Source organism: Aedes albopictus, chromosome 1, assembly GCF_035046485.1.
Source record: "Aedes albopictus strain Foshan chromosome 1, AalbF5, whole genome shotgun sequence".
NCBI lineage: Eukaryota > Metazoa > Arthropoda > Insecta > Diptera > Culicidae > Aedes > Aedes albopictus.
This window is the reverse complement of record NC_085136.1, coordinates 40,853,647-40,868,404: the sequence shown is the minus strand read 5'-3', so window position 1 is coordinate 40,868,404 and position 14,758 is coordinate 40,853,647. Positions and strand designations below refer to the sequence as shown.

The 14,758-nt window shown below is 40.6% G+C and overlaps 1 protein-coding gene across 1 annotated transcript; it reads left to right on the top strand.

Moving 5' to 3' along the window:
* Positions 1-705: 705 nt before the first annotated feature.
* Positions 706-7,243, top strand: LOC134288304 (uncharacterized). The gene has a single exon (XM_062852704.1). The coding sequence runs from the start codon at positions 1,250-1,252 to the stop codon at positions 7,241-7,243; it is 5,994 nt and encodes a 1,997-aa protein (XP_062708688.1). The 5' UTR covers positions 706-1,249.
* The last annotated feature ends 7,515 nt before the right edge of the window (positions 7,244-14,758 follow it).

The window sequence follows — 14,758 nt, the reverse complement described above, 5'->3', positions numbered from 1 at the left end:
ATTTCAAATGGAACCACAGGAGCAATTCTTTAAAAAATCCTTGTTGGAATAAAATGAAAAATCTTTTGTTGGAAATCTTGAAAAATTCTCAAAATACTGAAAAAAATTTTGGAATTTTTTTTAAAGAATCCCTGAAGGAATTTCTGAAGGAATTTTCAGTAGAATCCCTGTGGAATCCATGGAAGTACACTTTTATTAATCTCTGAAGAAAGAAATATAGGAATCCCTGGGAAATTCTTGAAAGAATTCCAGGAGGAATTTCTGAATATTTTCTTAGATTAATTTGTTAAAAAAAATTCGCTGGAAACTCTATGTGGAGTACCTTGAAAGAAAAAACTAAATTTCCAGGAAAATTCCTAAAGAAGTATTTAAATAAAAGTTTAAAAGGATTTTATGGAAGTATTCTGGAAGCAGCAATCTGTGGATATATTTCCAACGGAATCACAGAAGTAATTCTTTAAAAAATCCTTGACGAATTTCTGCAAGAATTTCTGAAGATATTCCTCTAGGAATTCTCTTGGAGGTATAATTGGAAGAATTTCTGAAGGAATCTCTTCACACACATTATAGATATTGTTTTGAGGAGGTTCAAAGAAACTCCATGAAATATCTTTTGAAAAAAAATTTTGCTGAAATTCTTGAAAAAATCCTAAAAAACTCAAGAAATTTTTGGAGAATTTTTCAAAAAGAGTCTGTTACCAACTGGCATCACTGGCCCCTTGATCTTTTCGGCAGGCCCTTTGACAGCTGTCATTAGGGAGAAGCTTGTCAAAATCTATTGTCGCATTGACAAGCAGCGGAAAGAAACGTGCAAGGTGAAATTGGATTTGCTAAACCTATTAAAACTAAATTTGTTGAACTTAATCTAAAATTTGTATTGTAGCTAAAATTTGGATTCAAGAATATCGTTAAATTGAACTACACATAAAACTAAAACTATTGTATCACAAATATATCACAGTAAGTTGTTCCTTAAAACTAGTTACATCGACTTAACCTAGAATTATAGCACAGATTGTGACAAACACACCAACTACACAAAGGACAAAACGTTGAGGCAAAAGCGAAGAACTAAAACGCTCGAAACCGAAAATTGTGAGTATTATAAGACATGGTAGAATTGTGAATACAACAAATATATTTCCAGCTAAAAGCTGTTTTCGCACCAACCTAATCGAGTTGCGAGCTGCTGAAAGAAACGGCCCAGAGCTTCTTGTTCTCCGGAACAAAACCTTTTAGAATTTTCGTCATGGCCTCTGCGGACAATGGAGCACCGAAGGAACCGGTGGAAAATGAAAAACAGGGTAGTTGTGCCCATTGCAACAGACCTGACTCCTACGACAACTACGTTCAGTGTGACCGCTGTCATGCCTGGTGGCATTATTTGTGCGCTGGCGTAAATGACTCAGTAGCCGACCGGTCGTTCACGTGTGAAGCTTGTTCCCCCGTCAGTGTGTCATCTCGCGCATCCTCATCTAGCAGCAGGGTAGCAGCGATGCAAATTCGCCTGCGGGAAATGGAAGAACAGTTTAAAAAGGCTCGGCAGGAGCTCGAGAATGAACGACAAGCATTCGAAAAGGAGAGGAAATTACTACAACAAGAAAAGGTAAACGACCGCCGTGACGATCAACGGACCGCCGAATGGGTCGAAGCACACGGCGGATACGGGACTAGCGCCAAAGGTCAAATAGCCGACCGGGAAGCAGCTGCAGCTACCGACCCACATCGCCAGGGAAATGTACAGGACGTAACCTCCCTCAACCCAGCCGCTATTTCTTCCGCAATGCAAGCGGCAATCAACGCAGCGGTACAAGCGGCCGTGCAAGCGGCATTCCAAACGGCCAATCCTACTCGGATTCATCAGCAACCGTCTAATTCCGAAGCGCCGCCTCGATATACGGGAGCGGTTCCTAAATCGAAGCCCAAAGATCTCTCTTCTACCAGGATTGGGAATGATGAAGTAGGTAGCCTACAAAAAGGTAAACAAGATACTCCTCTCCCCCCCGAAAAACCATCAGGTAAGTCGCTCAAAAATCAAACTCTCACCTCAAATTACGATCAGTGGATCCAAGAAATTACGAAAAGGTTCGGCAATACCAACCTAGGCCACCCTACGGCCCCTGAAATGCCTTCCGTTGGAACTGTCCCTTTGCAACCAGGGCAGCCGGCGAAATCCATTCAAATTTCTACTTCGGAATGGAACAAAGTTACCAATGATGTGCCAAAACTTGATGCCACTCTTGGCACTTGCCCAAATTTCAATAATTTGAACCTTCCAACTCAGGCAAACATATACCCAGTCTCTGTCAATGCCTTGGGATCCTTGGGTACGCCGTCATACATTCCCACCCCCTCGCAGCTAGCCGCAAGGCAAGTGATGCCCCGCGATTTACCGTCGTTCAATGGTGATCCCGCGGATTGGCCCATGTTCATAAGTAGTTTTGTCAATACAACGCTCGCGTGTGGTTATACCAGTGCAGAAAATCTTGCTCGTTTGCAACGGAGTTTAAAAGGTGATGCGTATGAGGCTGTCAGGAGCCGCCTGTTGCTTCCGGATACTGTTCCCCAGGTGCTGAACACGTTGCAGTTACTGTATGGACGTCCGGAGCTGCTGATAAATGCGCTTCTTCAGAAGGTTCGATCGGTTCCAGCCCCGAAAGCAGAAAAACTCGAGACGCTAATAGAGTTCGGTATGGCAGTTCAAAGTCTTTGCGACCATCTGGAAGCGGCTGGTCAGCATACTCATCTCTCTAATCCAACGCTGCTGATGGAGTTAGTAGAGAAGCTCCCTGCCCACACGAAAATGGAGTGGGCATCCTTTCTGCAAAGATGCCCGGAGGTGAACCTGCAGAGCTTTGGTGTGTTCATGTCGTCGATCGTGATTTCAGCCACAAAAGTGACGGGTTATGCTGCCGGACTCAAACCGAGTACATCGGACAAGTACAAAGGGAAGCCAAAAGGATTCATCAACGCCCATGACGGAAACGGAGAAGAAAAGGTGCAAGAAGATAGAGTGTGTTGTGTATGTGACGAATCAGGGCATCGTGTGACAGAATGTGAATTATTCAGATCATTTTCCGTGGACGGCCGATGGAAGTGCGTGCAGTCCAACGGACTGTGCCGTAACTGTTTGAACGCTCATGGGAGGAGAAGCTGCCGCTACAGCAGATGTTGTGGAGTCGGAGGGTGTGAGTTTCGTCATCATCCTCTCCTGCACTCGGATCGAAGCACCAGGACGTCATATGATGGAACGCCCAAGGGAACCGCAAGCAACAACACTCATCGACCCGCGAAGCAATCTACGTTATTCCGCATTGTTCCTGTTACGCTCTACGGCCCGAAAACTTCAGTCAAGACCTACGCATTTCTCGATGACGGCTCGTCATTCACGCTTGTCGAGGAAGAGCTTATAAATGAACTAGGAATTAGGGGATCATCGATGCCTCTTTGTCTGACGTGGACCGCTAACATGACACGATCAGAATCCAACTCGGAGGTAGTACACCTATCGATAACTGGAACGGGTGACAAGAAACGGATGGAAATGATTGCCCATACAGTGCAGAATCTTGGTCTTGCTAGTCAGAACTTAAATTATGGCGATCTCGTCAAGAGGTTCCAGCACCTTAAAGGTCTGCCGATAACCAGTTACAAGAATGCTGTACCGCGGTTGTTAGTGGGCGTGGACAACTTAAATTTGACTGTGCCGCTGAACATGAAAGAAGGTGGAAGATACGAGCCGGTTGCGGTGAAGACCCGATTAGGATGGTGCATCTACGGAGGAGAAGACCACAGTTCATCGTCGAATGTGGTGAATGTGCACACTTGTTCTTGTGTAGGGGATCGAGAATTGCATAATCTGGTGAAGGAATACTTTACCGTGGAAGACGTTGGGGCGAAATCAGAGGTGGCGTTGGAATCAACAGACGATCAAAGGGCCCGGATGATTCTCCAGGAAACCACAAAAAGGGTAGACGGGCGATACCAAACAGGGCTTCTGTGGAAGTACGACAGAATCGAGTTCCCTGATAGTTTTAATATGGCGTTGAAGAGACTCGAATGCCTCGAGAGGAGGATGAATCGTGACCCGAAACTGAAAGAAAACATCCACCGCCAACTAGTGGAGTATCAAGCTAAAGGTTACGCAAGGGCAGCAACTCAAGCTGAACTCGATCGTGCTGATCCCAGGCGGGTATGGTATCTGCCACTGGGAGCAGTAGTTAATCCCAAAAAACCGGGCAAAGTAAGGCTCATATGGGATGCTGCTGCCAGTGTTGAGGGAATATCACTGAATTCCCTTCTATTGAAAGGACCAGATCAGTTGGCGTCGTTGTCGGCGGTTCTGTCAAGATTTCGGCAGTTCTCGATTGGCGTTTCAGCCGATATAAAAGAAATGTTTCACCAGATTGAAATATGCGAAACAGATAGGCATTCCCAGCGATTTTTGTGGCGGACAGATCCCTCCAGGCCGCCTACGATCTTTCTTATGAACGTAGCAACCTTTGGGTCATCATCATCGCCAGCTTCAGCACAATTTGTAAAAAACAAGAATGCGGAAGAGTTTGCCGATCGTTATCCGAAGGCAGTCCAGGCAATCGTAGACAACCATTATGTAGACGACTACCTGGATAGTTTCGAGAATGAAGAGGAAGCGCTACGAGTATCACAGGAAGTTAGGATGATCCACAGCCGAGGAGGATTCCAGTTAAGAAATTGGCTCACCAACGGAAAACAGGTTCTGGAAGGTCTGGGAGAAAGCAGCACAGATGAAACCAAAAATTTGTTCCTGGACAAAGGATCGGAATGCGAACGCGTATTGGGAATGCTATGGAATACGAGAGATGATGTTCTGTGCTATTCTACTGAACTGAAAGAAGATATACAACAACTGATGGACAGCAACGTACAACCTACCAAAAGACAAATGTTGAGATGCCTCATGAGCTTTTTCGACCCACTGGGTCTACTCAGTGCGGTCTTAGTGCATGGCAGAATCCTCCTTCAGGATGTTTGGCGAGTTGGAACGCAGTGGGATGAGCCCGTTGGTGACGACATCTGGAATCGCTGGATGAAATGGATCAATGCGGTGAAAACAATCGACCAAATTAGAATACCTCGCTGTTACTTTCGGCAAGCTACCATGAGTAGCTATGAAGAACTACAACTCCACATATTTGTTGATGCAAGTGAGCTTGCCTACTCGGCAGTCGCTTACTTCCGAATAGTAACAGCAAGCACAATGCCGGATTGCGCCCTGGTTGCGGCCAAAGCCAAGGTTGCACCCCTGAAACCTCTATCAGTACCAAGACTAGAACTACAAGCAGCGGTATTGGGAGCAAGGCTGATGCGATTCGTTATCGACACGCACACGATAACTACTACGAAACGATTTCTATGGAGTGATTCTTCGACTGTTCTGGCTTGGATACATGCAGATCACCGGCGTTACAAGCAATTCGTAGCCTGCAGGATCGGAGAGATTCTTACGCTGACTGATGCAGATGAATGGAGGTGGGTGCCTACAAAGATTAATCCAGCAGATGCGGCTACAAAGTGGGGTAAAGGACCTTGCATGCAAGCAGAAAGTGAGTGGTTTAAAGGGCCGGAATTTCTACGCAGACCCGAGAAGGAATGGCCCAGTTCGAAGTTCATCTCTACGACTACTGCAACAGAAGAAGAACTCCGTCCGTGTCACGTTCATCGTGAGGTCGTTGTACCTGGATTAGAAATCGATTATCAACGATTCTCTAAGTGGGAGCGTGTGCTGCGGACTGTGGCTTATGCCCTGCGATTCACCAATAATCTTAAACTGAAGTGCAGCGGTGTACCAATACGTCAAGGAATACTCACCAAGGAGGAACTACAGGAAGCGCAAATCACACTTTTCCGATCGGTGCAGTGGCAAGTGTTTCCGGACGAAATGGCAGCATTGGCAGCTGATCGGAGATCCCCAATAAAACCATCAAGCGATCTTCACTCGTTATGTCCATACCTGGATCAGCAAGGGCTTCTACGAGTGGATAGTCGTATTAAAACAGCTAACAAGGTGGCACTATCAATGAAGTTCCCCATCATACTTCCACCAAAACATCGGCTGACACTACTACTAATCGACGAATACCATCGTAAATACCGTCACGCTAATTTTGAGACTGTTGTTAACGAAGTACGTCAACGCTTCCACGTATCGCGATTGCGCCCTACGGTTAAAAAGGTGACCCAAAATTGCCTGCGGTGCAGAATCGACAAAGCGAAGCCCTGTATTCCTCGGATGGCTCCTCTGCCGCCAGCAAGACTTGCTGCATATGTCCGCCCTTTCTCCTACGTAGGACTTGACTTTTTTGGTCCATTTTTGGTAAAATTTGGACGAAGCAACGTCAAGAGATGGATCGCCTTATTCACCTGCCTTACGATACGGGCGGTTCATGTAGAAGTGGTGTGCAGCTTAACGACAAATTCCTGCATTGAATGTGTACGACGCTTCATATGCCGACGAGGAGATCCCCTGGAGATCTACTCGGATAATGGAACCAATTTCCGAGGGGCGGCTCGACTGCTGAATGAACAGAAGAAGGAGATCTCGATTATAAATGAGAACCTTGCTGGTGCATTTACAAGTACAACCACGAAATGGCTGTTCATCCCTCCCGCAGCACCTCATATGGGTGGCGCGTGGGAGCGCATGGTGCGCTCCGTAAAGACGGCTATGTTTGCTGCTTATGACGGCAATCGAAAACTGACGGACGAAGGATTGCAAACCCTGGTTATTGAGGCTGAGTCCATAGTGAATAGCCGCCCGTTGACGTATCTACCTCTGGAATCTGCGGAGAGCGAGGCTCTTACTCCTAACCATTTTCTTTTGCCGCTGAAGAACATCGAATGTAAGGACTTCGCTGCAGATACGACATCGGAAAAACATAAGCAAACCGCAGCAGCGGTTGAAGCAACATGGAACGCAACTCAACAGCATTTGAACACCTACTGGAAACGTTGGATCAGAGAGTACCTGCCGACGTTGACCAAACGAACCAAGTGGTTTGGTGAACAGAAAGCTATCGAGGTAGGAGATCTCGTCTTGGTAATCGACGGTACTACACGGAACGAATGGATCCGCGGGCGTGTCAAGGAAGTAGTTGCTGGGAGTGATCAACGGATTCGTCAGGCCATAGTACAAACTGCGAGGGGGTTGATGAGAAGGCCTGTGTCCAAATTGGCGGTCTTGGAGGTGAGAGAGAGTGGCTAAAATGGGTAAAACTGATCCGATGGCCAGTTTTACGGGGGGGAGGATGTTACCAACTGGCATCACTGGCCCCTTGATCTTTTCGGCAGGCCCTTTGACAGCTGTCATTAGGGAGAAGCTTGTCAAAATCTATTGTCGCATTGACAAGCAGCGGAAAGAAACGTGCAAGGTGAAATTGGATTTGCTAAACCTATTAAAACTAAATTTGTTGAACTTAATCTAAAATTTGTATTGTAGCTAAAATTTGGATTCAAGAATATCGTTAAATTGAACTACACATAAAACTAAAACTATTGTATCACAAATATATCACAGTAAGTTGTTCCTTAAAACTAGTTACATCGACTTAACCTAGAATTATAGCACAGATTGTGACAAACACACCAACTACACAAAGGACAAAACGTTGAGGCAAAAGCGAAGAACTAAAACGCTCGAAACCGAAAATTGTGAGTATTATAAGACATGGTAGAATTGTGAATACAACAAATATATTTCCAGCTAAAAGCTGTTTTCGCACCAACCTAATCGAGTTGCGAGCTGCTGAAAGAAACGGCCCAGAGCTTCTTGTTCTCCGGAACAGAGTCCTTGAAAAAAATTTAGAATGAATCCGGGCAGAAGTTTTTGAAAAAAATCATGAAGAAATTTTTGAATAAATCTTTAGTAGAATCCCTGTGGAATTCTTGGAAGTACACTTGTAGGAATCTCTAGTGGAAGAACTGCAGAAATTCCAGGAAAATTTTGGAAAGAATTAAATGAAGAATTTCTGAAGGTGTCATTGGATAAATAGTTTTAGAAATTCCTTGGGAAACTCTTTGTGGAATGCCCAGAAAAAAATTGAGGAATTTCCCGTAAAATTCAGAAAGAAATTTTTAAATAATTCTTTTAGAGGATTTTTTGGAAGTATTCCTGCAGAAATCTGTGAATATATTTTCAACAAAACCACAATTCATGGAAAAATGTTTTGAAAAAAATTTCTGCAAGAATCTCTGAAAATATTTTGCTTGGAATTCGCTTGGAGGTACTATTGGAAAAATTTCCGAAGGTATTTCTTTACATATTTTGAAGAAATGTTTAGAAGAGTTTCAGAAAAACTCCATGATAAATCTTTTAAAGAAATCCCTTGTTGAAGTTTATGAAAAAAAAATCAAAATACTGAAGAAATCTCTAGAGATATTTTTTGAAAGAATCCCTGAAGAAATTTTCAGTAGAATCCCTGGATATACACTTGTATGAATCTCTGGAGGAAGAACTGAAGATATCCCGTGGAAATTCTTTAAAGAATTCCAGGAAGAATTCCCGAAGATTTTCTTTGATCAATAGTTCAAGGAATTGCCCTTGAAACTCTGTGTGGAATTATTAGAAAAAATATTAAGAAATTTTCTAGAACATTTCTCAACAAATACTTAAATAACAGTTTTAGATGATTTTCTGCAAGAATTTTTGGAGCAACCTGTGAATATAGTTTCCAAAGGAATCACAGAAGCGATTCTTCAAAAAAAAACTTGTAAGAATTTTTGCAAAAATCTCCGAAGATATTTCTTTAGGAATTCTCTTGGAGGTAGTGTTGGAAGAATTTCCGAAGGAATCTCTTCACAAATTTAAAAGAAATGTTTAGAAGAGTTTCAGAAAAAATCCATGAATATTTTTTTAAGAAATTCCTGGTTGAAATTCATGAAAATATCTCAAAATACTGAAGAAATCTCTAGAGATTTTTTTGAAAGAACCCCTGAAGGTATTTCTTAAGAAATTTCCAGTAAAATCTCTTTGAAATCCCTGGAAGTACACTTGTAGGAATCTCTAGAGGAAGAATTGAAGAAATCCCAGGAAAATTCTTGATAGAATTCCAGGAAGAATTTCTGAAGATTTTCTTAGATAAATAGTTCAAGAAATTCCCCTGGAAACTCTTTGTGGAATTCCTTGAAAAAATATTGAGGAATTGTCTGAAACATTCCTCAACAAATACTTAAATAACATTTTTAGAGGATTTTCTGGATGCATTCCTGGAGCAATCTGGGTATATATTTCGAACGGAACCACAGAAGCCATTCTTTAAAAAACCTTGAAAGAATTTCTGCAAGAATCTCTGAGGATATTTCTCAAGAAATTCTCTTGGAGGTACTATTGGAAGATTTTCCGAAGGAATCTCTTCACGTATTTTAAAGAAATTTTTAGAGGAGCGTAAGAAAAACTGCACGAAACATCTTTTGAAGAAGTCCCTTGTTGTAATTCATGAAAAATTCTTAAAGTACTGAAGAAATCTCCAAAGAATTTTTAGAAAAAATCCCTGAAGGAATTCCTGAAGAAATTTCAGTTGAATTCCTGGAAGTACACTTGTATGAATCCCTGAAGGAAGAATTGAAGAAATCCCGGGGAAGTCCTTGAAAGAATTCCAGGAATTTCTGAAGATTTTCCTAGGTAAACAGTTGAAAAAAATCCGCTGGAAACTCTTTGTGGAATTCCCAGAGAAAAATATTAAAAAAAAAATCAAGAATTCAAGAATTTCAAAATTCAGGAATTTCAAAAGAAATATTTAAATAAAAGTTTTAGAGGATTTTCTTTAAGAATGCCCGGAGCAATCTGAGGATATATATCCAACGGAACCACAAAAGCAATTCTTTTAAAAACCCTTGTGAGAATTCTGCAAGATTCTCTGTAGGTATTTCTCTAGGGATTCTCTTGGAGGTACTATTGGAAGAATTTCCGAAGGAATCCCTCCACAAATTTTTAAAGAGGTTTAGAAAGCCTCCTTGAAATTTTTTTGAGAAAATCTTTCGCTGAAATTCTTGGGAAAATCTTAAAATACTCAAAAAATCTCTGGAGAACTTTTTGAAGAAATTCCTGAAGGAATTTTAAAATGAATCCGGGCAGGAATTCTCGAAAGAATCCCTGAAAGAATTCCTGAAAAGATTTTCATTAGAATCCCCGTGGAATCCCTGGAAGTACATTTGTATGAATCTCTAGAGGAAAAACTTAAGAATTCCCAAGGAATTTCTTGTAAGAATTCCAGGAGGAATATCTGAATATGTTATTTGATAAATAGTTCAACAAATTCCTCTAGAAACTCTTAGTAGAATTCGTAGAAAAATGTTGAGATTTTTTTTTAATATCTTAAGAAATATGGAAATAATATTTTTGGAGGATTTTCATGAAGTATTCCTGGAGCAATCTGTGGATATATTTTCAACGACACCACAGAAGCATTTCTTAAAAATTCTTGTTAGAATTTCTGCAAGAATCTTTGAAAGTATTTCTCTAGGAATTTTCTTGGATGTACTATTGAAGCTTTAATCTCTTATCTCTAATGCACTTATATCTTCGAGAAGTGTACGAATTTCTTTTGAAATCTCTCGAATATGCCCGAAAGAATTCATTAAAAGAATTTATGAAAAAAATGGAAAAAATGACTAAAACAATCCATGTAGAAAATTCTGAAGGATTTTATAAACGAATCCCTAGAAAAAAAAATCAAAAGTAACTTCTGACGGAGCTTCAGAAGAAACCAGTGAAAATCTATATAAAAGGATTCTTGGAGAAATTTTTGCATTAGTTTTTGAGAAAATATCATAAGGAAGTAATTGGGAAGAGTCCCAGGATGAATTTCTGAAGCAACCACTGGAGGAGTTTCTGAAAGAAACCTTCGTAGATTTTTGACCGAACTTCTGGGGGAATTTCTTAAGAAACACACCAGATTTGGAAGGAATTCATAGGAGATTTATTTTAAGAACTCTTCGACAAGTTTATGGAGAAATCTCATGGAGAATTTTTGAAGACATTTTTAGGAAAATCTTTTCTTGGAAGAATTTGTGGAGCAAACTTTGAAGAAATTCTGAAGGAGTGTGGGAAGGCATCCGTGGATAATTTCTTGAAAGAAGTCTTGTGCTGATTTCGGAAAGATTTCATGAAGCAAACCCATGGAAGCTTTTGTTGAGGATTTTTTAAAAGAAATTTCTGGAGGATCTTCTAGAGAAAATTCTAGAGGAATGAAGATGTTTTAATAGAACTTTTTAAAAGAATCCATGGAAGACCTTCCCGACTAGAAAATTATAACAAGCTTATATCATATTGTGTTATGATGTTATAATATTTTTTGATAACTTATTATGTTATAAACTAGATGCAGGATGATGTTAAAATAACTAAAATTGTAACCAAAAGTACACCGGTAAAATCAAGATAATAACCTACAGGGGATAGACAAAATGATCGGGACAGGCAAAATTATCACGTTTCAAAAAGTTTTCAAATAGCTTTAACTTTTCGAAAAGTGCATAAAATATTCTCAAATTTTCAGTGTAAGATGATCAACTAGTTGTGCATTAGTGGTCCAATTTTGGAAAAGATCGAACTATTCTGCATGAAGTTATAAAGATTCTAGAAAAATGTATAATTTTCCGATAGCCAACTGTTACATCTCCGGATTCAATGAACCAAATGTAATGAAATTTTGACCATTTACGACTTATATAATGAGCTCTGAAAAACATTTGACTCAATTTGGAATTTTCAACTAGCGAAAAAGTTATAGCGATTTAGTTTATTTTATGATTTTTTAGTAAATTGGTCTATTTTTAATATGCATCCCATTACTTTTTAAATTTATTACCAGCTATGTTGTTACTTTCCTTCAAAACATATTTATATTCAACTCAATTTGAGAGAATTTAAATGAACTATAATAAGCATCTTGAATTTTGAAACAATGTTAAAATTTTGAATAATTTGGTGTTTTATTAAAAACATAATCTAATCGTTATAATTTTCTTCCACGTTGAGAATTTTATGTTCAGTTAAAGGTTTTCTATAGCTCATTATATAAGTCATAATTGGTCAAAATTTCATTGCATTCGGTTCATTGAATCCGGAGATATAACAGCTCAAAGTTGGCTATCGGATAAATACACCTTTTTCTAGAATCATTATAACTTCGTGCAGAATAGCCCGATCTTTTCCAAAATTGGACCACTGATACACAATAAGTTGATCATCTTACAGTAAAGAGGTGAGATTATTTGATGCACCTTTTGAAAAGTTACAGCTATTTGAAATTTTTTCGCGAAGTGAAAATTTTGCCTGTCCCGATCATTTTGTCTATCCCCTGTATTCTGTTATAATCAGATAAAAATTATAACAGAATGTGATATGAATTTAAGCCTCTGGATTACTAGTTTCTATCTAAATTTGATATAATTTTGTAATATTTATCGATGACTCTAAACTATATTATAATACAATGAGTTAGCAAATAACATTTATAACAGAATGTGATATAATTGAGTTATAGTATTTTGAAAACACCAAGGATGTTGAACATGATTATATCACTATGAGTTATAAATAACATGGTTTGTTATAATTATGTTATATTTTTGTTACAATTTTCTAGTCGGGTTCTGAGAATAATAGAAATTGATGGCGCATTCGGAAGGATTCAAAGGAAGATTTATTAGTTAATTTCTGGAGTAATCTTTAAGGAACTTTGCAAAAAAAAATTCAAAAGAAAACTATGAATTTCCCAAAGTAATCCTTTAATGTTGGATGTTGGTGTTTCTTTTCCAGTCCGATTGGCGGTCCATTATGAGTTGCCGTTAGTCGATGTCTAGGTTTCCAGGTCCGTTGGAGCATATGCTCTGAAGAGTGTCAGATGCCAGCCGCTCTCGGGGGGAAGAGCAAGTGCCGGGTCTTGGATCGAACCCATGAACATCCACTTATGAAGTGAACGTGTAGCCACTATGCTACGGGCTTTTCAATAATTAATGGAGAAATTTATAAAGATACTCACGGATGGTTTTCTAAATGTAGCCTTCGTTGAATTTCTAAAGGAATCTCTCGAGGATTTCTGAAAAAACTCAAGAAGGAATTGCTGAAGCAATCCATGCAACATTTTCTAAAATTATCTTTCGAAAAATTTAGAGAGAATATCTAATGAAATATTAGAAAGAATATTTGCTGGTTACTAAATGCTGGGTACACCCTAACCCGATACAGCTTTCAAACTACATAACATCTATAAAACACTCGCCAAGATCACGCAGGAAGCCTGAAGATGGTGGGATAATCCAATTCTTTTCGCCAGTTCACTACTCTCCGGTTGTTTATCTCATTTCCGGAACAGGACTCCCGTCCCGACTCGCCAACAACGACGACGCCATCGTCCAAAAAGAGGACAAATGACTTTCATTCGGTTCAGCGAACAAATAGCGTTGGCCATTTCCTCGCCGGGCATCTCGATTCGTTTCCTACCGCCGCCGCCATCCTCCCTCGCCCCATCATGCTTCGATTCAATTCAATTCGCCGACTTAAATAGATTAGAATCTAATGTATGGGAGCATTTATCCTGGCAGCCAGCCGGAGCAATCTAGCGTGGACTCGGTTTCGAAGTCAAGCAGAAAACAACAAAAATTGAGCATCGGAAATTTATTTGCTTCCTCCCGCTTGCTTGTTGGCCAAACACACACAAAAAATGGCAAGTCATACAACAGTTTGGCAGCGCGCAAATTGAACCGACGGATATGCACCTTTTCACCGGGAAGATTTAGAGCTATAGCTAGAGTATGGCAAGATTTATTGCTGTCAGAGCTGCTAATGTGCGGAATGACCGATAACAAAAGATGACGCCGATTTTTATTCGGTTTGTCCAGTGCAGAGCTATATCTTTTCATTTGATCAATTTGGCCGCCTTCTGGCGATGTTAATCGCTTGGGGTATTAGAGACAAATTGCGACCGAAAATCCAGAAGAATTATGAGCAATTAAAGTGTTCTTTTGTGCAAGGCTTAAATTCAATATGAGAAACCTTGATTTATTGAAACCCAACTGCACCAATGAGAGAATTTCGAGGAATCAAAGGAATACAAAATACGATTTCGTTCTGTGGAAAACGACTTTGGATTGTTAAAGTGATTGCATGGAAGTTCTTTAAAATGATACTGAGCCGTACATAAAAAATTAGACTGATAATACTGCCAAATGGATATCTACAAAAAGGGCGACATGTTGGATTGCGCTCCCTGGAAGTTCGTTCCGTTGTCGGAATAGAATTCTACGGGTTTGCCCCGCCGACACACGAAACGCCGGATGGCCATCAAGCACGATTGTGTCGTCAATCTTTGAGCCATTTCCAAGTGAATAGCTCTCGTCGTCAAACACGTGAAGAGACAGATCCATCGCTTTTCCGATCTGCGTCCAACGGTGACCGCGACCGGACCGCAATAGTCCACCCCAATGAAGCTGAAAGGCCGCCAGCCAGGAGTAATACGCGCCAACGGGAGGGGAGCCATCCTCGGAATCTTCGGCGCACACTTCTTCGTACTGCACCAAACGCAAGCCTTCATCACCGCTTTCAGTTCCGCTCGAAGATTCTGGATCCGAAACCGTTGCCGGACCTCGTTGACCACGGTCTCTGCGTTTGCGTGAGTCGCCTGCTAGTGGTAGTGCTCCAACAACTTCCGGGTAATGGGGTGTCGTTTCGGCAGGATAACCGGGAACCGAAGTTCGTAAGGAAGGAAAGAACCCTGAG